The sequence below is a fragment of the Astatotilapia calliptera genome, chromosome 11 (assembly GCF_964374335.1).
Source record: "Astatotilapia calliptera chromosome 11, fAstCal68.1, whole genome shotgun sequence".
NCBI classification, from domain to species: Eukaryota; Metazoa; Chordata; class Actinopteri; order Cichliformes; family Cichlidae; genus Astatotilapia; species Astatotilapia calliptera.
Genome location: NC_137432.1, coordinates 36,901,027 through 36,924,659, shown reverse-complemented (window position 1 = coordinate 36,924,659; position 23,633 = coordinate 36,901,027). Strand labels below are relative to the sequence as shown.

General features: G+C 40.4%; 3 protein-coding genes and 1 long non-coding RNA gene across 9 annotated transcripts in view; 2 read left to right on the top strand and 2 right to left on the bottom strand.

The window, feature by feature from the left end:
- LOC145431980 (uncharacterized) overlaps positions 1–17,419 on the top strand; it is a 51,934-nt gene extending 34,515 nt beyond the window's left edge. For 3 of the 6 annotated variants that reach the window (XM_080308555.1, XM_080308557.1, XM_080308554.1), the window contains 5 exons: positions 11,443–11,490; positions 13,384–13,431; positions 15,512–15,555; positions 15,710–15,977; positions 16,463–17,419. In XM_080308555.1, the coding sequence (XP_080164681.1) occupies positions 11,443–11,490; positions 13,384–13,431; positions 15,512–15,555; positions 15,710–15,977; positions 16,463–16,467 (413 nt within the window). In that variant the 3' untranslated portion in view covers positions 16,468–17,419. The remainder of the gene's footprint in view (positions 1–11,442; positions 11,491–13,383; positions 13,432–15,511; positions 15,556–15,709; positions 15,978–16,462) is intronic. The other 3 variants (XM_080308558.1, XM_080308556.1, XR_013912317.1) reach the window with 2 other exon arrangements.
- On the top strand, positions 4,450–11,436 carry LOC145431982 (NACHT, LRR and PYD domains-containing protein 1 homolog). The gene is made up of 11 exons (XM_080308573.1): positions 4,450–4,607; positions 5,117–5,160; positions 5,464–5,737; positions 6,116–6,165; positions 6,252–6,325; positions 6,502–6,716; positions 6,829–7,082; positions 8,201–8,353; positions 9,358–9,505; positions 11,166–11,195; positions 11,285–11,436. The coding sequence occupies exons 1-11, from the start codon at positions 4,496–4,498 to the stop codon at positions 11,317–11,319; spliced, it is 1,389 nt and encodes a 462-aa protein (XP_080164699.1). The 5' UTR covers positions 4,450–4,495; the 3' UTR covers positions 11,320–11,436.
- On the bottom strand, positions 5,959–6,778 carry LOC145431984 (uncharacterized). Its single transcript, XR_013912322.1, has 2 exons — positions 6,639–6,778; positions 5,959–6,555 (listed from the first exon to the last, which is right to left on the bottom strand). It is a non-coding gene; the product is annotated as an uncharacterized LOC145431984 (long non-coding RNA).
- Positions 17,420–17,988: 569 nt separating the features above from the next.
- Positions 17,989–21,753, bottom strand: LOC145431981 (protocadherin-1-like). The gene is made up of 2 exons (XM_080308569.1): positions 21,518–21,753; positions 17,989–20,742 (listed from the first exon to the last, which is right to left on the bottom strand). Exons 1-2 carry the CDS (start codon positions 21,740–21,742, stop codon positions 19,009–19,011), a joined length of 1,959 nt encoding a protein of 652 aa, XP_080164695.1. The 5' UTR covers positions 21,743–21,753; the 3' UTR covers positions 17,989–19,008.
- Positions 21,754–23,633: the final 1,880 nt, after the last annotated feature.

Below are 23,633 nucleotides of genomic sequence, written 5' to 3'. Positions count from 1 at the left end.
TTATGAAAGACTCCACACAGCTGGGGGGCACAGGCCTTGAGGACAAGGGGACTCACTCCGTCTGGTCCAGCAGACTTGCCTGAGTGAAGTCTCCTCATTTGCATCTCAACCTGGTATTGAGTGAAGGTGATGGGTGGGGGAGGGGTGTCAGGAATCTCACAGGAGGCAACAGCGCCATGTGAAGAGAGAGGCTGGCACAGTGGTGTGGCTCTGGGTTCCAGGCTGACTACAGGTGAGGTTGTGGGGGAGTGAGCAGACACTGTGGTGTTGAATCTATTGAAAAACAGATTCAACTCGTTGGCTCTATTCTCACCTCCCTCAGCTCCCCTGCTGTTGGTTGGCCTGAATCCAGTGATGGTCTTCATGCCATGGTCTTCAAGAAGCTTCTCGGATGAGAGGTGAAACGTCTTCAAGCAACTTAAAGAAGTCCAGACACTTTTCTTTCTAAGCTCCTTAGACTACGATGACCTGGATGACTGAGAACCTTCACAAACAATAATAATAATAATAGTGAATACACAACAAGGTCTTCACACTGTGAATGCTCAGGCCCTCGTTACTAAATGTATCTGTGTTTTCAGAATCAGAATCAGAAGAATCAGAAGGGTTTTATTGCCAAATGTTGAGCAGGTTTACAACATTAGGAAATTGCTGCGGTGCTTCAGTGCAAACATACTGTCATAAATGCTTAAATAGACATGAAAATAAAAATAAGAATAAGAATTAAAAGTGCTATGTAGAAAGATATATACATGAGTGCAGGTGGTGATCAGTGCAAACACAGAATGATGCAGTGAACACACTGCACTGCACATGACAGTGCAGTGTCATGTGTTTGTGGTGCGAACAGTCATACGGTTATTGTTCATGTGTCCGACAGCAGAGGGGAAGAAACTGTTCTTATGGCGAGAGGTTCTGGTGTGAATGGACCGGAGCCTCCTGCCTGAGGGGAGCAGGTCAAACAGACTGTGTCCAGGGTGAGAAGGGTCAGCTGAGATCCGAGCTGCACGCCCCAGTGTCCTGGAGGTGTACAGGTCCTGCAGAGATGGGAGTCTGCAGCCAATCACCTTCTCAGCAGAGCGCACAACACGCTGCAGTCTCTGTTTGTCCCTGATAGTGGTTCCAGCGTACCACACGGTGATGGAGGAGGTGAGGATGGACTCGATGATTGCAGTGTAGAACTGCATCATCGTCCGTGTTGGCAGGTTGAATTTCTTCAGCTGCCTCAGGAAGTACATCCTCTGCTGGGCTTTCTTAATGACGGAGGTGATGGTGGGCTCCCACTTCAGGTCCTGGGTGATGGTGGTACCCAGGAAGCGGAATGAGTCCACAGAGGTGATGGGGGTGTCAGTCAGGATGATGGGGGGGAGTGGGGCTGTGTGCTTCCTGAAGTCCACAATAATCTCCACTGTCTTCTGGGCATTCAGCACCAGGTTGTTGTGGCTGCACCAAGACACCAGACGTTCAACCTCCCTCCTGTAGGCAGACTCATCCCTGTCCGAGATGAGCCCAATAACGGTGGTGTCATCTGCAAACTTGATTAGCTTGACAGACTGGTGGGTGGAGGTGCAGCAGTTGGTGTACAGGGAGAAGAGCAGAGGAGAAAGAACACAGCCCTGAGGGGAGCCGGTGCTGATGGTCCGGGAGTCCGAGACATTCTTTCCCAGCTTCACGTGCTGCTTCCTGTCCGACAGGAAGTCAGTGATCCACCGGCAGATGGGATCAGGCACATTCATCTGGGAAAGCTTGCCTCGGAGATGGTCTGGAAGGATGGTGTTGAAGGCAGAGCTGAAGTCCACAAACAGGATCCTGGCGTAGGTTCCTGGGGAGTCCAGATGCTGCAGGATGAAGTGTAGGGCCATGTTGATGGCGTCGTCTACAGACCTGTTGGCTCTATATGCAAACTGCAGGGGGTCCAGGAGGGGGGCCGTGAGGGTCTTGAGATAGGAGAGAACCAGGCGCTCAAATGACTTCATGACCACAGATGTCAGAGCCACGGGTCTGTAGTCATTTAGTCCAGTGATCCTAGGTTTCTTGGGGACAGGGATTATGGTAGAGGACTTGAAGCAGGCAGGCACATGACATGCCTGCAGTGAGGAGTTGAAAATGCCAGAAAACACTGGGGCCAGCTCGTTTGCACAGTGTCTGAGTGTTTTAGGTGAAAATCATACATCATCATAGAAATGCCAAAAAATGTCTTAGTGTGGAAATGATATATTTTCTTTATAAATGTTGGCTTTTTTATATTAAATTTTTTTGAGAAAACGTGATTTCAATTAGTTTTAATATTTAAAACAGCAACAGAAACATTAATATTTAATTTTTCTTTATGAATGTTTGAATTTTCCAGGTTGCAACAATGGCAGCTGTTAAAGATCTGCTTCTAGAAACACGGGAGGATTTGAGTGATCAGGATCTCAAGGAGTTCATGTGGTTCCTGCAGTTCACATGTTTTCAGAGGGGCCTTCCACAATTCCCACCGAGTACAAACAGAAAACATATAGTGAACGCGATGGTGCAAACATGTGGCCAACAGTCTGTGGAGGTAACCATTGATGTTTTCAGGGACATGCAGAGAACTGATCTGGTGCAGAGGCTGTCAGAGAGCAGCTCAGGACTCAAAGGTAAGAGAATAATTATCCCTAATAAAAAAAATTATCAAGAGTTGATTCAAAATCTTTGAACCAAGTCACAAAAACTGAACAATGGAAGTTTTTTTGTCTTCCTGAAAGAAGGCAGGAGGATTTTCTTCACTGAAGTGTTTAATAATAGATATTGTTAAATAAAACACAGACATTAATATTAAGATTACAAACGACTAAATTCTTTCCTTACACACTTAATTGTTTTCTGATCATTAACCCTGACGTTAAATAAGTTATGAATGGATTTAAGGTGGACGACAGACACTAGACAGACAATCATTGTGGAGCCTAAAGAGAACAAATGAAGTAATAGATAGATGAGGTGTTGTTCACAGCCGGCACCTTTCTAACTTTGCCAGCATCAGCTTTAAAATCTGTACCTGATCCTGAGAGTTGTTGTTGTGGCGGCTGAAAAGCTGCAGCTGTGTGTGTTTGTAACAGCAACCGAGTGTAAGTATGAATAAAGATTGTGCTGAAAAGCATTAAACTGTGGACGAGTCTGCTGTGGGGATACTACACTTGCTTTTCTCATGGTAACCATGATATTGTAATATTTCTCCCAGAGAAACTTTGTGGATGAATGCTGGGCTGCGCTGAGCCAGAAAGTGAGTAATATCACCTATGACTGTATTTAAATGATGCAGCGTTCACTGAACATGTTCAGTTTAAAAAACTCCTACATGTAGAAAAGATAAACAGAAAGATTAAATTCATCAGGTTGGAATAAATGTTAATCAGGTGTGTAATTATCACTTACATCATTTGCTTGTAACTGTGTCTGGTGTAATCTAAACATTTATGAGACGTTGATGAGATAGAAAAAAAACCTGGAGAAAAGTCGCATTTACCTTTTTTTTCTCAGGTAGAAACGTTGGCGTCTGTTATTGAGCTGATTTTGGAAACCCTGGCTGGTCTGAGTTACTGGGAACTTGAGGTTTTCAAGGAAGTCCTGCGTAAAATTCATTACAAACATTAGTCAGACATCCAAAGAATCATCTACATGAGGACAGACCTGCAGGACACGGTGTTTTTCATGGTCCTGACTTACGGTGAGCGGTCAGTGGAGGAGACCATGGAGGGTTTAAACGAGACGAAGGGGGCTGATCTGGCTCAGAGGCCGTCAGACTGCAGCCCAGAACCCAAAAGTAAGACAACAAAGAGGAAATAAGTTAAATGAACTCTGGTGGTTAAGATGTCTCATAAGTAAAGTTTTTGTCTTTCATAAAAATATTGTAGAGAAAAGACAGATTGTTGTCCAAATCAGAATTTATGAGTGTTCAAGGAACAAAAAAATGACAAAGTGACTCCTTCAGTCTGAGAGACTGAATAACACAAACAGTGTCTATCATGGTTGAGCTTTAAATGTAATGTTGAAGATTATACAACTGTCAGTTGGTAAGTAAGTCTCTTGTGAGTGACTTTGAGCACTTTTCTCCTCAGAGAAACACTCTGTGGATGAACGACGCTCTGCACTGATCCACAAAGTGAGTCATGTCACATCTCTGATTCAGTACAAGACAGCAGGCTGAAAGTCAGAGGACTAAAGTATCATCAGTTCTCATGTTGACTCATTTTTCTCATGATTTCTGCTTTTTTGTGATTATGAGAAATCATACTGAACTTTCTAAAAGAGCTTATTTGGATAAAATGGATAAATAAATAAATGTCCTACAAATTGAATGACTTTTCCAGGTGGCAATGGTGGCAGCTGTGAAACAACTGCTTTTGGAAGCTTCGAATGATTTGAGCTCGAGGAGTTCAAGAGATTCCTGGAGTCAATTTTTATTTGGATGAGTCTGTCATACAAATCACAGAGTCCATCATCAACCAGAGCAGATGTAGTGAATCTGATGGTGGATGAACTTGGTCATCAGTCTGTGGAGGTGACCAGAGAAGTTTTCATGCACATGAACAGAACTGATCTGGTGCAGAAGTTACCAGAGAGCAGCTCAGCATCCAGAGGTAAGACCAACATGCATGAGTGTAAACTCTGTGTCATCAACAGGTTTTTGTGTTGGTGGTGTCATGGTGGTGCAGTGGTTAGCACTGTGTCCTCACAGCATGAAGGTTGTGTGTTTGAGCCTCCTGGTTGGCTGGAACCTTTCTGTGTGGAGTTTGCATGTTCTCCCTGTGCCTGCATGCTTTTCCTCAGAGTGCTCTGGTTTCCAGTCCAAACACATGCTTGTTGGCTTTATTGCTGGTTCTAAATTAAATGTGGGTGTGAAAGGTTGTCTGTCTGTTTAAAACCTGAGGTGGACAGGTGTACCCTCTCTCATTATCACAGCTGGGAACCCCCAGTTACTTTGGTTGGACAGGATGGAGGGTTTCTTTGTTGGGTTCTTATGTCATTTTATTTAGTTTCACATGATTTTCTCTTTTAAATCATCTGTGTCGTCTGAAGGCTGATTCTACTTGGATGTGTGATGATGTTTGAATCCTCAGAGTTGATGGTAAATGTCTTTCCTCCTCAGAGAAACACTCTGTGGATGAACATGGAGCTGCACTGTTGAAGAGAGTGAGTGTGACTTTAACTCAGCTTTTACAAAAAATAGTTTTTAGTATTGATAGAAATGAAATAATGTTTTCTTATGAAACTTGAAGTTTTGCAGTTCATAAAGAGAGTGAAGTAAATATCAAAACCGCCAGCTGTCTCTTCAGTGATTATTCTAAAACATATAAATATTAATGAAGACATCTTTTTTTAATGAATATTTGATATTTCTACTACAGTTTCTCTGGAAATTAAATAAAAATAAATCTTTAAATTGTCCAACAGAGATATTATACAGTAACTTAATACATTGTTTTGGTTTTACAGGAAAAAGAACAGGAAGCTGTCAGACAGATTCTCTTGGAAACACTGAATGAATTTAGTCAAAAGGATCTAAAGAAATTTATTCTGTTGCTGCCGTTCACGTGCTTTAAGATGAGCCTGCCACAAATGGAGAGTTACTGGTGTCAAAACAGAACAGAAGACCTTGTGAATCTGATGGTGGATAAACTTGGTCATCAGTCTGTGGAGGTGACCATGGAGGTTTTAACAGACATGAACAGACCTGATCTGATGCTGAGGCTGTCAGAGAGCAGCTCAGGTGAGACCAAAGTTTAATAAACAGATTTTCATAATTTACAATAAACTTGTTTAAACAACTTCTAATCAACAAACATTAAAATAAACAGGAAACACAACAGACGTCCAAAAGTAACTTTGCATAAATGATCAGAGCTGAATCCAACCTTTCTCTCTGTCTCTGTCTTGTTCTGACATCACTGGTGAGAATATTTGGATTCATCAGCTTTTGATCATCTTAGACGTCACTCAGCTGCACGTCCTGCTGAACATGTTGTTCTGATGTTGAAGCAGCACTGCACAGCATAAAGTGATCAAACAGCAAACATGTGGACAGTTAGAGGATGATTTTATATGTCAGCATAACATCATTCATTTGAATTCTTTGTGTCTCAACAAGGACGAAAAACTGAAAGAAGTTCAGAGCTTGAAGGTTGTCAGAGCCTGACGGTAATCCCTTCCATTCATCCATTTATTGCTAAAGTTTTTCTTTATAAACATGTGTACTTATTGACTAAAGAGACTGTCCTCTGCAGCAGGACTGCAGTGATTGGACTAATCTTGAACCTGAGGTGAACAGTACAGATGCAGACGAGGCTCCAACTTACAGGTAAATCAACTTCCTGAATGCTGCAGCACAGCAAACTGGAACTACAGGAAACAGTTCAGCTTTGGATTTATTCCCAGAGGAAATTCTTCATTTTGCATCCGATTCACATGACTACTCTCTGTGTTTCCATTCACTCTGTTGTTCCTTCATGAGTGTGTATTTAATTCCTGTTTCAGCCTTCAGTCTGCAGCAGGACACTTTGAATGCAGAGTGTCGGGCTTGCGCTGGGTCTGTAAGGGAAAGACCAGCTTTCAGTACCAGTTTAGATCTTGGGAGGGACACATGGAGAGGATGGAGAGCAGACAATACATGCCTGCAGGTCCTCTGATGGACGTCACAGTCACTGCTGGGAAGTTAAATGAAGTTCACCTGCCACACTGGATCTGCATCGGTAAGAGGACATGAAGGAAGACTTTCAGATGTTTGACATTTCTGACAGTGAGCACACAAACTGTTATAAACTGTTCTTCTCACCATGTTTGTGTTGTTGTGTTCTCCTGCAGATGACATCCCTGACATATTGGACACGTTTGCAGTCCTTCACATAGATGACTGTGGAGATGTTGTGGAAAAAGTGTCTGAGGTCACACCAACACATGTCAAGTTAACTGAGCCAAATTTCTCGATGATAGCGGCTCTGATACGTTTCATATTTCCTCCAAAAATCAGCTGTTACATGTTGATGTACTATAAACCCAACACATCGTTCCTCAAACTCCACGTCTACCTGATACGACAGGATCCTGCTCTGGAACAGGTAACTGAACATCTTAATGATGTGAAACAGGACAAGATTCCAAACATTAGGACCGACTGACAAAAGACAAAAGAGACACTGAAAGAAAAATGTGTTTTATATTGAAGCCAATTGTAAAAATGTCTCTATTGCTACAATAAATCTCTTCTGTTTGATTATAGGAAGATTTTTTTAATCATAGTTTTTCTTTTAACATCAGCAGCACCTGTGAGAGTCACTTGGCTGTTAAATCTCTTCACTGTAATCTGGAGATTATTTGGATCCAGACCAGAGTTTATAATATTACATCATACAGACTTCATATAACAAAACTCTGATAAGAAAACTGTTGGGTTTGTGTTTCCACAAGCCCCGCTGTTAAAAGCCCCGCTCGTTAACAACAAAAACAAGACGAACATCTTTTACTTGCTAGCAAGGGAGGCCCCGGCCGGTGTCTCAGAATCTGTGTGTGTGTGTGTGTGTGTGTGTGTGTGTGTGTGTGTGTGTGTGTGTGTGTCTCTCTGTGTGCGTGACTTCCTGATCACAACTGTTTCTAACAATATCCTGGTCATAAAATAGTAATCCCCCACACCCAATATATGGTTCAATTCCTGTATTGGTTCACCGTGCACAACACAGTGAAGCCACAAAAGGGCAGGAAGCTGACCACACAAGAAACAGAATCTTCACAAGGGATGTGTCTACAATAATCCTCCCCCAGCACAGAGTGGCTGAGACAAAGGAATGTCTTGATCCTATAGATTGAACTAACACCTTACAAATTTAAGAAACACAATGACAACATTCAACAATTAGACTTAACATAAACATTAGACACTTGTTATTAACCCGAGAGTTCACAAAGCACCCATGAAGATGCAAAATATTGATCACCTTCACATGGTGATACTCTCCCTCTCAGAGTTTGACACAATATTTCACAACAATCTCTGACTTTATTCTCATTAATGTGACTTTTTCCTCCCTTTTTCTTTTCCAGCAGACCATAATACTCTCTCACAGAAATCTTATTGCTTGGTTATAAATGTCATTTCAAACACAGATGGTGTAAGTTGGTGTAAAGTTAACCCCTATTTTTGATTACTTTGCTTTTTCTTTTTCCTTTTTTTCTTAAACAGGAAATTGCTGAGAAATATCGTGAGAAAAATGATGAGACAAAATCCCATTTGAACTTTAAAAAAATCATAAAGCATCCCCCAGACCAGTACCTGCAAACCGAGCGTCTTTTCAGCCTCAAAGCCGACAACACAAGTGCAAAAATTCAGCCGAAGGTAAAGTTTGTAAAGTTTGTGCTACATGTGGATCGAAACCTTGTTGGCAGAAAACACATCAGGCCTTATTTTAGCCAGAATGACACGGCTGCTCTGAAACATACGTGTGTCTTTGCATTGGCTGAGTCAGTGAGGTGAGGGCCATCACACCAGGGACTATCAGCTGTCTTTGTTAGCACAGCTGCACACACTTTAACACAGCAGTGTTTGATGCTGTATTTCAGTCTTCTTCAGGTGCTGATGATAGTTTTACCTGAAGAACATAAAATAATGGTAAAAGTCAACATTAGTGTTTCAGGAAAATCAAGTTCTGAAGAAAATCCTAAAACTCTTAAGTTCAAACATTGAGTTGCAAAGTAATTATATTAGTGTGCTGCTATTTTTTAAATGGCTCATTTAAATGCCATCACCTTTTCCCAAAATGACCTGATAGATAAGGAAAGTAAGAAGTTGTGTATTTAAAAAGAATAATAATAAAAAAACAAACAAATGTGATTAAACTGAGTAAAAAGGTCTGTAGGTCATTATGTTTTTATTCCAGTTCACATTTTTCTGGTAATTTTGGTTTTAGTTTTAGTTCATTATAAAACTCTTGATGTGAACAAGGTCAAAGGGCAAGTGCTCAGGTCATATTAGAGCATATTTAAAAAACTCAAAGTCTGAGCCTCAACATTGTTTTGACTGAAAATCACTTACATCTGTCTTACTGCATCTAAATAATATCACAAGTCCACAGATAAACTGTCTTTTTATCTTTAGTCTCTTACCTACACTTTGTCCATCAAATATATTTAAATGAGTAGATTTAAAAAGTAAAATGTAAAACTTGGAGGCTCCATTTCTGTACTAATAGCCAGATGTAAGAACCACAACTCTGTGTGTGTGTGTGTGCGTGTGTGTGTGTGTGTGTGTGTGTGTGTGTGTGTGTGTGTGTGTGTGTGTGTGTGTGTGTGTGTGCTCACAGAGGTATTTTAAAGTTCTTTTGTTTTGTTTTTCAAACACAGGAGTTAACCCTCAGATACAATAGGCAAAACTTCTATGAGGTGTACGTTAAGAATCCAGGCAGTGAACTCATACTTACACTGGTGCACACTCACCCAGCTGATGGTGAACCAGCTGATGAGCCACTATGGAAATGTGAAATTCAAGCAGGTCAGTGGTTATTAAGCAATATTACCCACACTGTTACTAATATAAGAAATACTGTATGTCATAAAATGTCAAATGTAAGATGTTTTTTTTCCATCAAACTTAAAAGAGTCTGCAGCAGTTTGGTTGACACGATGTTTCCAAAAGTATTCACTCGCTCATCCACATCCTTTCATTCATGTGTTAAAATCGCTTCCATGGCCTCAGGTGTATAAAATCAGCACTAAGACATGCAGACTCTTCTACAAACATGTGAAAGAATCACTCGTTCTCAGCAGTTCAGTGGTCCTGTGATAGGACGCCACCTGTGCAACAAGTGTCGAGTCGCACATTTTGAAGCCAGTATGATAACCTTATCCCACCAATGCTGTGGACGTCCAGCTTTTCAGATCCAGTTAAGATCCAATCACTCAAAAAGATCCTCTGGAAAAGAGTAGAATTCTTAGAACAGAGTTTATTAAACAGTGTCATATGAACAGCAGAAATCAGTACAATAAACCAGGATGACAGAAAAAGTGAACAAGCAAAGCGAAGCAACCCCAGAGTGTAGAGCCTCAAAGCACAAACAGCACAGACACACAACAGACAGACAGGGAAGAAGCAGCAGAGCGGGGCATATCGACCCTCCTCTTATATGGGATCAGTGACCCCTCCGCCTGCCGTTGGGTACTCTTTCATCCTTTGTTCTTTCTTTTCATCTTCCACGTATGATGCATAACTTTCTGACCCTGCCCCATAACTTTTACATCCATCATTGAATTGGCTCACTTTGTCCGTTTGATGAGAAAACGGCAGTTAACAGTTAATCAATTTGACAATTTTGTCAGGTACGCATGCCAGACGTAAGCTGCTTTCTATGCCGAGTAAAGGTTTTTCTTGCCTTCTGGTGGCTGAGGTGAGAACCAGAATCCCAGCTTCACGCACAGGGGGCAGGTTTGTTTGCCGTATAGGCATCGAAAGGGCTGGACACAGCGTGAGGCGCTACAGATAAACGCAGAGAAAGTGTCCTATGCGCATACTTTAGCAGTGCCAAAGAAACCTTTGTTTGAACCAGTCACCGTTGGCCATAACACAGTCAAAGGTTACTTATTGATCCTAAATAGTACATTTTCAAACAGTATTGATCAGCATGTGTTTGTACAATAAAGGGCACAAACTTCATTAATATTATTGAAGATAATCTTTGACCTAAATATTTGGGTCTTGTGATTTTGAACGAGTAGAAAAAATACTCCAGTATAAGTATATATTTAGTATATAGAAGTACAGCTGACTGTATGTATAATATTTTGTAGCAAGGGAATTTCACCACAGGATTAATGTTGTGGATTTTCTATGATATATATGACATATGTACCTGTACACACTGGACATATACTCACATATGTAATCATATATTAGTGGTATTATAACAAAGAACGACAGCCAATCAGCCACAAAGTGACGGGCCACGTGAAATCACAGAGGCCTCCAACTTTCTGCAGAGTCAGTCGCTACAAACTTCACGTGGCCTTCAGATTAGCTCAACAACAGTGCATAGAGCGTTTCAGAGAATGGGTTCCCATGGCAACCAGCTGCTTGAACACTCGGCTTTATTCAGATGAAACTTTCATATTTAACTCTAATGTCAAGTATCCATATTTTGATTTTTCTTGAATTCCAGATGACCATCCAGAGTCTGGTCAAGCTGAAGGTAAGATATCACACGAAAGGAGCATTTAGACGAACCTTTTACTCAGATTATAAATGAATGATTTTCTTCTTCTTTTTTTGTTTTTTAAGTAGACCAGAGTTTAGTGGAATATCCTTTGGTGTAGTTATTTAATTGTTTTAATTCGGTGGCACTGAGTCTCTAATGTTTCAGTTTGCTGGCATAATGAAAGTTAAAAAGTTTGAACATTTGTTAAGAAATTAAAAACTTTCCTTGTTATTTTTAACAGCTGCAGGATCCTCAGTGGGAGCAGCTGCTGTCAGCTCTCAGTCGGCTGGTAGCTTCATCAATATTACCTGAGTTTAATATAATGAAACGCATAGAAAACTGATCAATACTAACTGTGCTTATGACTAAGATGTTGCTTTAAATTTTAGAGATGATTAAATTGAAACTGAAGCTTTGTCCTGTATGGCATGACCCTGACCTTTGACCTTGAAGTATTGCATACTAAGATGGTGTATTTGATCATCTTCACCCATGTGATTGGAGCAGAATTGGCTGAAATCTTTGGCTTCTATAAGCCTTCAAAACTTTATGGCATCATTGTGAACTGAAAAAATAAACAGTGTGTTGCACATCTCCTTCCATGCTGCTCACATGTCGTATTACTGGATATGGATTTTTGTTTTTTTACTTGATTATGGTTTGACCTTAACCTTTTGGTGTAAGTTTGATGCTTCTTTTCTCTGCTTGCATCTGAGTGTTATCCTCTTGTTTACTCTTAATATCCGACATTTTTATTGTCCTCTTGGATTATTTCAAACATTATAAAGATGCACAGCACACTGAGAATCCATAGCATAGAGCCCAAACATGACATCAATTTACCTGCTGATTGCATCGAACAAACATTTCCACAGAGGGCGTTGGCATGTTTCAATTAGCGATCCTATTATGCACAAATTTAGTACATCCAAACTCAGTTCATCAGTCTTTGTAGTGAAATAATGTCTTTAAACTCCAATAGCGTCACCGTTTGCCTTTACGGCTTAAACAATATTATCACTCACCAGCTTTGATGAACGAGTGATATGTTGATCCAGGCCTCAACATCAAATCTGTCGGGAGTACTCACAGACGATCCAGTAACTTTTATTCGAGTTTGACGGTGATCCTTGAAATCCATATATCCAACATATCCATTAATGAAAGATTATTCCTTTGTCCACGGGCAGGTTTTTTACTTTATGTAGTGGCAATTCCTTTTGTTTGACAAACCAAACATCCCACAATTAAAAGTCCACAAGCCACTGCTGCACTGAGATACTATTTCGTATGCAGGCAAAAGAAGTCCACTGTCAAACTTGAAAGTTGCGTTTTTATGGTTTATTTTATCCAGTTTGGCAATAACAAGATCCATTTTTTTTTTGTTACTTCCTGCTGCTTCTCCTGCTCTGGTAAAAAAAACATAGGCCCACCCCAGTGCATGCTGGTCCTATACCAGTCTCTTTATTTATAGAAACAAAATGGCCCTACAGCTCTTACTGACTAATTTAACAAACATCAAACAAACAAAACACTGAAACAAATATTAACCTACAAATAAACTTGTAAATAAACCCCAAAATATAAATAAACTAACAACAAACTTTAACAAATTTCCAAATAATAAAAAATAAGAACAAATAGCTTCAACAAAAGGTTTGGGGTCTGTTTTACTGTAGAGTATTACTCTAGTAGTAATCACCAGAAATCAGTTTAAGCTGCTGGTGGGGAGACTCGCCTCCCTGTAACTGCCTTTGTCTGCGTGCCTGCCCTTCTGTCTCTAGCAATATAACTAACTGACGAGCCCAACAAATGAAATGATCACTAGTGCAGTCATTAAAAAGTAAAAATGTAGGAAAGCAGAGGAACTACAGTCTGTGTTTCCATTAGACATTTTTATTAGTTTGCTGTTATCATGGCAGATAATCAGAACAATTAATTTATTGAAGTAAATTTTCCTCAAAAACTTAGAGCAACCTTTTATTGATATTATAAATGAATGATTTATTTATTTTTTTTTAAGTAGACCAGAGTTTAGTGGAATATCCTTTGGTGTAGTTGTTTAATTGTTTTAATTCGGTGGCACTGAGTCTCTAATGTTTCAGTTTGCTAGCATAATGAAAGTTAAAAAGTTTGAACATTTGTTAAGAAATTAAAAACTTTCCTTGTTATTTATTAACAGCTGCAGGATCCTCAGTGGGAGCAGCTGCTGTCAGCTCTCTGTCGGCTGGTAGGTTCATCAATATTACCTGTTCTGTGGTTTTATATAATGTGACACATAGAACGCTGATGAATCCTAGTGAACCGTCAATCACACCTTTTTCCCGCCACAATTTTACTTTTCGTTAGCTTACATACTTTGTTCTGTCTTCAAGTTTTCATTCTAAAGGAGGAGCTCTCAGTCTCTCAGCTCTCGGTGGCAGCGAGTCACTAAACTCAATCCTGCTTATATTTCTTTCTTTACAGAGATAAATATAATATTCATGTATTCAGCCCTCTGTGAATCACTTCCTTATCATGCTGGAGGGGTTTGTGAGTCCCAGGCTTTTTCCTGAACAGCTGATTTCCTCCAACAGAGTGATGATGGTTGTGTTGTCTTCTAACTTCATGAAGATTAACAATCTGAACAGCAGCCTGTTTGACAGGAAGTCCAGTATCCAGTTGCACGATGTGTTCCTGAAGACCAGAGTGACGAGTCTGCCAGTCAGCTTCACAAACAGCCTGCTGAGAGAGAGTTTGTTATATTTCACATGTATGAAGAGAGAGTGCAGGGCAGTGAAGACGACATCATCTGTGGCTGTATTCAGCTAGACGACAGTTATTATTAAAGCTAACGCCTACTGGTAGATCAGCCCAGTAAATACTGTGTTTCTGTATTTTTACTGGTTCATCTGTTTCACTTTCAGATGAATCCCAAAGAAGTGGTAAAGTACAAGGTTAGATGTTTCACATGATTTGTGTATAAAAAGAACTGCACTTTGTGTTTGGCTGTGGTGGGTTCCCTTTGGTTGCTGACCTCATATTTGAAGTACTGCAAAATGCCAGAGAATGAATGAATAAGCTCTTGTTCAACAATGGCACCAACCAGCTTTTCCAAATCTACTGATGCTGTTGACTGGACTGTCAAAATGCATAAATCGAGTCAGTTCTATTTTACCACCAGTTTTTAGCACCAGTTAACGAATGTTTTTAGATGTTAAAGAATTCAACAGAACTTGTGGTAAAATACCAAATATAGAACTGTACCACATAGTGCCATTTTCTGTATGAAGCTGCTGGCTCTGTGGACATGAGGACGATCAGTTTGAGATATTCTCAGATATCTATTGTTTGCAGCACTGAACTGGTGTCCCTGACTTGACTGAAGACAGGTGGGATAGAGTTTTATCCTTAATGGGGACGATGTTCAGGAAACTGGAAGTGTCAGCAGGTGTTCTAAGGAGCTCTGAAAGAAAAGCATCTGGACGTCTTTCAGTTTCTTGAAGACGTTTCATCCGAGAAGCTTCTTCAGTTCTAAGAGCGACTGGTGGAGCGTCCCAGATTTTAAGCCCTATGGGAGTGTCCCCAAGAGGGTCGTGGACCCCCTATTGATCCTCTGCCTAATCACATGAGCAGTACTAGAAAAGTTACCATTCCTGGTGCAACTCTGTAAGCCTTAGTCTTCTGCAAGAACAACACATTTCACAGCTGTCTGTGGCTGTTTTATCATGTCATCAATACTTGCATGCAATGTGGCAGCTGGTGGAGAGATGTGATATAAAACTCTACAGAAAGATCCACAGTAAACACTGGAGTGGAGTTTGAATCTGATGCTGAAGAAGATGAGGAGAAAGACGGGGCACTGAAGTGTTCACACTGTGTACACTTCTCTGTCTCGCTCACCTTCCTGTGAACTCATCAAAATAATGCAGAGCAACAAAAACTGCAACCTGGGGCAGTCCTTATTAAGGGTTACTTACTGTGGACTACATCTCAGAGTGTTCATATTTAATATCACTGATGCTGTGATTCTTATATTTACATAACACAATAATATCAGCTGGACAGGAAATGTTTGAAAGGCTGCCTGAATCATTAAAGAAGGGTCTGATGTGATCAGCACCTGGATGTGAGCTGATTGTCAGCAAAGTTTCCTTCACTTTGTCTGGAGTCAGTCTTGGCTGTTGGATCATAGAGAGTGATGGATTCAGGATTTGCTGATTGGGCATTTTGTGACAGAGAAAAGTTGTTTCATTTATTATGTATCATGTATTTATTTTATTACAAAACTTTACAAGTAAAGATAATCTCATTTTTATGTCCTTTCTCAGAGGAAAACACTGTGGACAAACATCTGTCTGCACAGATGCAGAAAGTAAGTAGAACCAAATGATTCTGTCCTCACACCACAGCTTCACTTAATTCATTACTTATACCTGTTATTAAAAAATGATCACGTGTGATGGTTTTGTTTACTTATTAGTTATCCTCTAAGAAGGTTATTATTAAATCACTTTGTTTGTTCCCAGGTGTTAACAGTCCAATCAGACAGAGAGCGGATTATGGAAATATTAGAACATGTGGAAAAGAAGGACCTTAAAAAGTTCAAGTGGCTTTTGGTGGAGCTCAAACCCATCCCAAAGAGCGAACTGGAGGATGCCAACATCTGTGACCTGGTGGATCTGATGTTCGGGGCCTACACCCAACATACTGTGGAGGTGACCAAGGAGGTTTTTAGGAAAATGAACAGGAATGATCTGGTGCAGAAGTTGTCAGACACGAGCTCGAGATCCAAAGGTGAGAAACTAAATGGTGTAATTTATTCCATTAATGTTTTACTGTCAAAACTTTATATATGCACTGTTCTTAAAAACACGCATTTATTTTAAAGTCAGTACATGACTGTAGTATGAACTCAGAGTGATGAGACTTCAGTTTGAAACATGGAGGGTTTGTAATCTAGGAGCAGATTTGAGATTAAACTTTAAAATTCTACCACGAGTTTGAGTAAAATGATGAAAGGAAATCAGTGAATGATCAGTGTAACTGTTAAATGTACAGACTGAATGTCTGATGTTACAGTACTGCAAATACTTAATGATTTCAAAAGTAATATCTTTATATATATTCTTAATCAGTCACCATCTGGTGTGAGCGCACTTTACTTATAAAAATTGGTTTGTTTTTAAAGGAAGTACATACAGACGGGTAGTTTGTTAGAAGCTTCTTCCTGGTTCTCCTGGATTCTGTCCTCTTTATTCCGTCTCTTCCTGTGTTCTCAGACTGACATCAACGTGATGCTGAGATCAGGTCTGTGGGTCTGACCATCTGCTGCAGGACTCTTTATGTCTCTGACTCTCTGTTCGGGCTCGCTGTCCTGCTGCAGGATAGATGCGTCACTCTTAGTCCTGGCGATGGATCAGAATCTGTATTTTAACATTCGTGAGATTCTAAACCTCAAACTCCAGAGTTGCAGCTGTGAACCTGCACAGAGCCTCCATGATGTTTCCCTTTTACCTGCACACACCTGATCCAGACAGCGAGCAAAGCAACATCTGTGTGAATCTACACAGCATGGCTTTGATTTGGTGCTTGCTGCATGAACTGATCAACTCTGATAAATTATTATATTTTCACTGGTGACATGGGGCTAAAAATATGATCAGATTTATCCACATGTTTTCTTTATTAATGTGACAATGTTGGTATCTGTGGCTGTGTGGACGATGAGAGGAAATGTAAAAAGAAATGAATTTGTTTTAGTGGTTTTGTTTGTTTTTTGTTACTCATATGTAGAATGACTGCATCCTGAAGCACGAAGAGATGATTTTACAGTGAGTTCCTATATCTTCTGTCATAGCAGCACATTCAGTTTTTTCTAGCAGTACAGTGTGTGACAGACTTTACAGAGTTCCTGTTGTGCTTTTCTTCGTTCATATTCTTCATACTTCATATAAATATTGTTGTTTGATGCTCATATTGAACATGATCTTTTCCCCTCTTCTTGTGGTCGTTGCTCCGTCTGGAGGAGAAAAGTTTCAGGACCAACTGGGTGAAGGTTTGACGTTACTGAGGATTACAACACGTCTGTTTGTCACATTTTAATCAATGAGAATTTTTTAATTGGATAAACATTTGAGAATTTGATACTGTCATGTATTTGTTTGTTTTGTTTTTTTGCTTTTTTACTAATTATTTTCAAAATATTCTTTTATCTGATATAAAGAACTTTAAACCAATCACTGCCTTGTTTGTCAAAGCTGCTGTACAAATAGCTACAACAGTGATGTCTGTTTACTGTAAGACGGTCATTTTAAAATGTTTTCTTAATTTTAAAAACTAGAATAATCACCTCTGAAGAGCTGTTCAGTCTTTATTGTCTCCGGGGGAAATTTGGCTTCCAGCATCTTTCACAAAAAGAGAAACAACAACAAACAAAGACACATAAGATTCTATTATGAACGATGCAGATGGATCGGTGCTGTGACTGCAGCGATCCAGAGGCTATATTGTCTATCGTAGTGAAGAGAGAGCTGAGCTTTACGGGCGATCGTGGCTCAAGTGTTTGCAGTTCGTCTTGTAATCGGAAGGTTGCCGGTTCGAGCCCCGGCTCTGACTGTCTCGGTCATTTTGTCCTTTGGGCAAGACACTTCACCCGTTGCCTACTGGTGGTGGTCAGAGGGCCCAGTGGTGCCAGTGTCCGGCAGCCTCGCCTCTGCCAGGGCAGCTGTGGCTACAATGTAGCTGCCATCACAAACAGAACCCCGAACAGCCCTGACCCGCTACAATATGCATTGAAACAACAATGTTTAAGAAGCACTTATTTAATCTTTAACAAAGTTAAACACAGTGAAGGTGTTAGGTCATTGTAGAGTAAAAGTATATATTCATCTACGATGAAAATGCTCACATGAAGTACATGAAAACAATGCAGTGAGTTACATTTCACCCCCAAAATGGAGAAGTATCATATTTCATTTTCCACGTATTCCTGGTCAAAAGTAGATTCCTACATTACCAAGAATGCGGCTCAACCAGACAGATGGATGAATGATTTCATGTACATGATATTGAATATGTCAAAAACAAGATTAGAAAGAAAAATCAGCTTATATAGCGTACAGGACAGAACTGGAAGACTCTAAAAGTTGTTTGAAATCAGTGAATGAAGGTGTCACGATGATCTGTGTGGCTGGAAGTGGAATAACATTAGTTTGTTTTTAGCCTGATCTTAGTTTTTGAGAAAAATTAGATCCACATATGAGGACATTCGCTTTAAATTTTGATAGAACAGTGGCAGTATAACATCCTCGTATGTGGATATCAGGCCCTTTTTTATCAGGCAAAATTTTGTATTTTGGCCTAGACGGCCCAAAATGGGATGTCCACATTTAACCTCCTAGGAGGGCAGGCCCTAGGAGGTTAAACCCTATTGGAGTATCCCCCACAAGAGGGGGATACTCCAATAGGGTTTAAATGTTGGACTCTCCAACATTTGACTCTAAAACTGAAAAAGCTTCTCGGATGAGAGTGAAATCTCTTCAAGCAACATCTGGACTTCTCTTCAAGTCCAGATGCTTTTCTTTCCAAGCTCCTTAGACTATAATGACTGAGAATCTTCACAGAAACAGGAGGGAGACACAGCTGGGGACAATGCAGGCATGACGAGGCACGGGGAAGCAACACAGAAAACCCTAATCAAAGACTACGAATATAACAAGAAGATCACAAATCATAATAACCAGAACTAACAGTTCATAACATAAAGCACTGGCTCCGTGACCCAGAGACATGACAGATTGATTGTAAAATATATTTTTAAACCACTCTAGTTGGAATCCTCTTTGGCCGTATTAGAAACTATAGAGCTGAATGTCTGAATCACATGAGCAATACCTGCGAGGCTGCCGTACAGGATATTGTTATGCCGAACAAGAGCAGAGCTCCCTAATAGATCTCCGGCAACATCCTTTTCCAAAGGGGTGGAGAGGCTCTCTGTGACCAGCGCCTCAATGAGGGAGATGTTGGACTCGGTACCGTTGATAAAAATGTGGACCAGTGCAGTGGTGCAGAGAGGAGGTCTGCCTTTATCACAGACTCTCACTACCAGCCGATGTAGCCCACTGTGCTTGCCGGTCACTTCCTGTGCCAGTGTGATCTGCCCATTGTAGGGAGATATTTGAAACAGACCATGTGGATTTCCACCTACACTGAAATAGTCCAGCTCAGCATTGAGCCCAGTGTCAGAGTCCTCAGCCTTCACTGCCTCCACATACGTGCCTGCTGGGGTGAAATATGATAGGTATGTGTAGGAGGAGTTGTCTGGTTTGGTGACATATGGAGCGTTATCATTCTCATCTAAGACACTGATGACCACACTCACGTAGGAGGATCGAGGTGGGTCACCTCCATCCACGGCCTTTAGGCGGAACGTGTAGAAACGTTCCTTCTCACGGTCAAAGGAGATTCTAGACAAGATGATTCCTGTGCCATTTTGGATGAAAAAAATGCCATTTTCCGGTTCCACAAACAGTCTTAGGTGGGAATTTTCATCCTTATCAGCATCTGAGACAGCAACTGCACCAACACGACTGGGTGGAGGCATGTTCTCTGCGGCAGTAAAGCTGTAGCCTTTGAGTATAAACACAGGGTCATTGTCATTTTGATCTTGAACATTTACAATTATTGTGGCAGTGCCGGTTTTACTAGGAACACCCATGTCTGCTGCTGCTACACAGAACACATAACGGTCCATCTCTTCCCGATCCAGCACGGTTCTCACACGAACCTCCCCGGTGTTGGCATCAACTTCAAAGAGCCTTTTGACAAAACGATCAATGATGCTATAGACAAGCTGTCCATTTATGCCAGAATCTGGATCTGTTGCCACAAGATCCAGTAATTTTTGTCCTCTGTAGTTGTTTTCTGGAAAGTCCACCTCAATCGTTGCAGGGGAAAAGTTCGGTGCATTATCATTTACGTCTGTAACTTGGACATTGAGGGAGAGAGTGCTGGACAGAGCTGGGCTTCCAGAATCCGCTGCAACAATTTCAATACTGTAATTTTTAACGCTCTCATAATCCAGCAGGGTCGTTGTCTGCAGGAAGTATTTGCCCTTCTGATCACTCGCGGGCTGGAGCTGAAATGGAACATCACTATCAACTGCGCACGTTACCACAGCATTTTCCCCTTCATCCCAGTCTGACACCTGGACCAGTGCCACTGGTGTACCAACAGGCAGGTCCTCAGAAATCTTAGTCACACCATCCTGGTATTTTACTAAGCCTATACCTTGGATGTTAAGGGTCGGTGCATTGTCATTTTGATCTGTGACATTTATGGTCACCAGAACTTTGGAACTCTTCATCCTGGAACTGGGGTCACGATCTCTGGCCACCACAAACAACTTGAGGATGCTTTCTTCCTCTCGATCCACAAGGCCTTTCACATAGATGATGCCTGTCACACTGTCAATGCGCAGAAGCCTTTGAACAGTCTCTGATACTTGATGAAGGCTGTAGTCCATCTCTCCAATGGCAATGTCTGCATGACTGGCTCTGACCTACAAGGGAGAAAAACATGGGCACTTCATTCAGCCTCACATTGTCCAAGACAAGAACAAAAACCACAAAATTTGCAGGAACCCAGTTTGGAGTTGCATGGCTAGAAGAGAAAAATAACCTACTTAATATTTCTGGAGGTACAAGCAGTCAGCAAAATATTTCACTGGATGTTAGAAGGCCTTTCTGTCTACACAGCTACTTTTATTCTTTTTAATTGCATTCAGTCCGTGCAATTCAAAGAGTGAGTGTTGACTGACAGCATTTGTGCAACGATCATCTGGGATTTACAGTAATGTTTTTTTTTAATGTCATTTAACCTTTAAAACTGGGATGGAGCTCAGGAGAGTTTGCAAAGAAGTCCCTAAAAACACTCCAAAATTAGCACTAAATTACTTGTAATTGTTAAAATAATACAAGTACTAAAATAATAGGAAATAAAAGAATAATAAAATTATAATAAAAAAAATATCTGCCAGTGGGATACAATTATGTACGCCTTGTTTTTTCTTTTAAGCAAAACAACCAAACTTAAGTTATTTGGGTCATGGACATACTGTAGAAATCATTTGACATCATTTATTGATGAATTATTAGCACCAATGTTTTTAAATGAAGTTATTTGTGGACGTGGCACTGCTGCAAGGAACATTTGACACTTGGTAGCTGGATTCAGAGAACATATGGTGCATATGTGATTCAGTCCCTTGATCAAACAGATTGTTTTATTAGTTTATATAAAATGATAATTCTAAATGATCCTGTGTTTGGACTGACCTGCAGCACAGACTGTCCCAGCGGGCTGTTTTCTAAGAGTTCGGCCTCGTAGTGACTTCTGTCAAACTCTGGAGCATTGTCCTGCTGGTGACTCACAGTGACTGACCTGCTCGACCTCAGCAGCTTCCCACGATCTACTCTGATGTTCAGGTGAGTGGGTGAAGAGCTGCAAGACACCAGGATGGTGGCTAGAAACAGCAGAACTTTGCACCTAAGCACCGTCATGTCTCTGCCAGACAGCACTGAAAGAGACAGGAAACAGGTTAAGACTCGTGTTCTGTATTCAGTTCACACAGTGCCAATTAAGACTGTTGCTGTTGCTGGGACAGCATTCTCAAACTCGCAGCCCGGGAGCCACTTGCGGCCCACCCTCACCTCTACTTGTGGCCCGTATATTGACGTTAAGAAATATAATGCAATTTACTTTTTGTTAGTGCATTACGTTTGTTGTTATGTGCACTGTTGAAATAAGTTCTTTTAAAAGTAAAGAATGATTTTATAAAAAGGCAATATGAGCAGAGGAAATAGTTTTGACTAGCAATTAGAAACTAATGTGTACACTTATGTCTGCATTTTTATTTTGTTAAATAAGAACAAAATCAGAGCAGAAGTGCTGCCAGATGCCTGGCCAGAAAGAGAGGAGTAATGTGTTGTTTGTAGTTCAATGAAAGGCTTCAGTTAGTTAAGAGCGAGAAAGAAATGTTCACATTTGCATTTTTGTCTTTTTATACAATAATTTTAATTTTTAAAAAAGAATCAAAACACTACGTTTTCATAAATATTTGTGGGTATTTTCTTGTTCTTTGTTTTTGTACTTTGAAAGTCCAAACTTTAGTTGGTCCTGATTTGTGCTACACAAGCACATGTAATGTACAAACAGGTCTTTCAGTGCCCCCTACTGCCAAATATTCGTAAAAGCAGAGTGAGACAAAGGCTCGCACGAACTTGTTTGGTGTCTGCAAACCGTTAACAGAGAGGCAGTATATGAGGCTGAGGCACAAAGAACACTTCTGGCAGAGGGTTTTGGAAAAAGGGAGTCACAAAAGAGACCATTTCGTTATTTATATGTTACGAGATCCGTTGACTACGGAGTGGTGCGAACATTCACGCCGAGAATCGTAGTTTTTCTTTTCCGCACAAAGATGCAACAACTTCCACACTCACACATCAGGGCAAACAGACAGTAACAGTCCAACAAGTGAAGTTCACCATGAAACAATCAGATGTCCCTAAACGTCAAAACCTTAAAATTATATATTAGGCTATTATTATTATTATTATTATTATTATTATTATTATAAACGGACTATGCGAATATCATCTGTTCACAGCCATTTAGTGACAAAATGAGTTCATTAAAAGAAAAACTGCAGGCGCATTCAATTCCTTCACTGCAGTATCTGTGTGTTGCTTATTCTGGTTTAGAATTTGGCGCCGTTGTTAGCGGTTTTCAATATTTAGCAGGCTGTGTATTTCTATCATACACTGCAACATGGGCTGTGAAATGCTCTTTTTTTCTGGGAATCTCTAAAGTGCTGCAAGAACCACCGACAGGCCTACTGCATCTATGAGAAGCACCGTTGACTTTCTGCTCTGCTGAATGTTGCAATTAAACTCACCCATTTCTGATCAGTCCCTTTAAACTCGGAGCTTTGAGATCAAAGTCAAAGTCAACTTTATTTGTCGATTCTGCCACATGTACAGGACATACAGAGAATAGAAATTGCGTTACTCTCAATCCCTAGATAAATAGCAAATGAACATTTAAATATATTTAAATATAAAAGTGATTAAAAATGCAAGTAAAATAATTAAAAAGTAAAAATTTAAATAAATACAATTTTACATATAACAAGAAAGCTATACAATATACAATATAATGGGTAAGTGACATTGAGTGTAAACCAGGCAGAGTAGTGCAAATAGGCAAATAGTGCAAATGGAGATTTGGTAATGTACGGTAAGAGAAAGTGTAACAACAAAGTCTTATGAGGTAATGGCAGTCCAATGCTCCACAAAGTGACTGGTAACTGGTGCAGGCCAGTGAGTGAGTCAGAGAGTGTGTGTGTTTGTGTGTGTGTGACAGAGTTCAGTGAGACCGTGGAGGAGAGAGGGG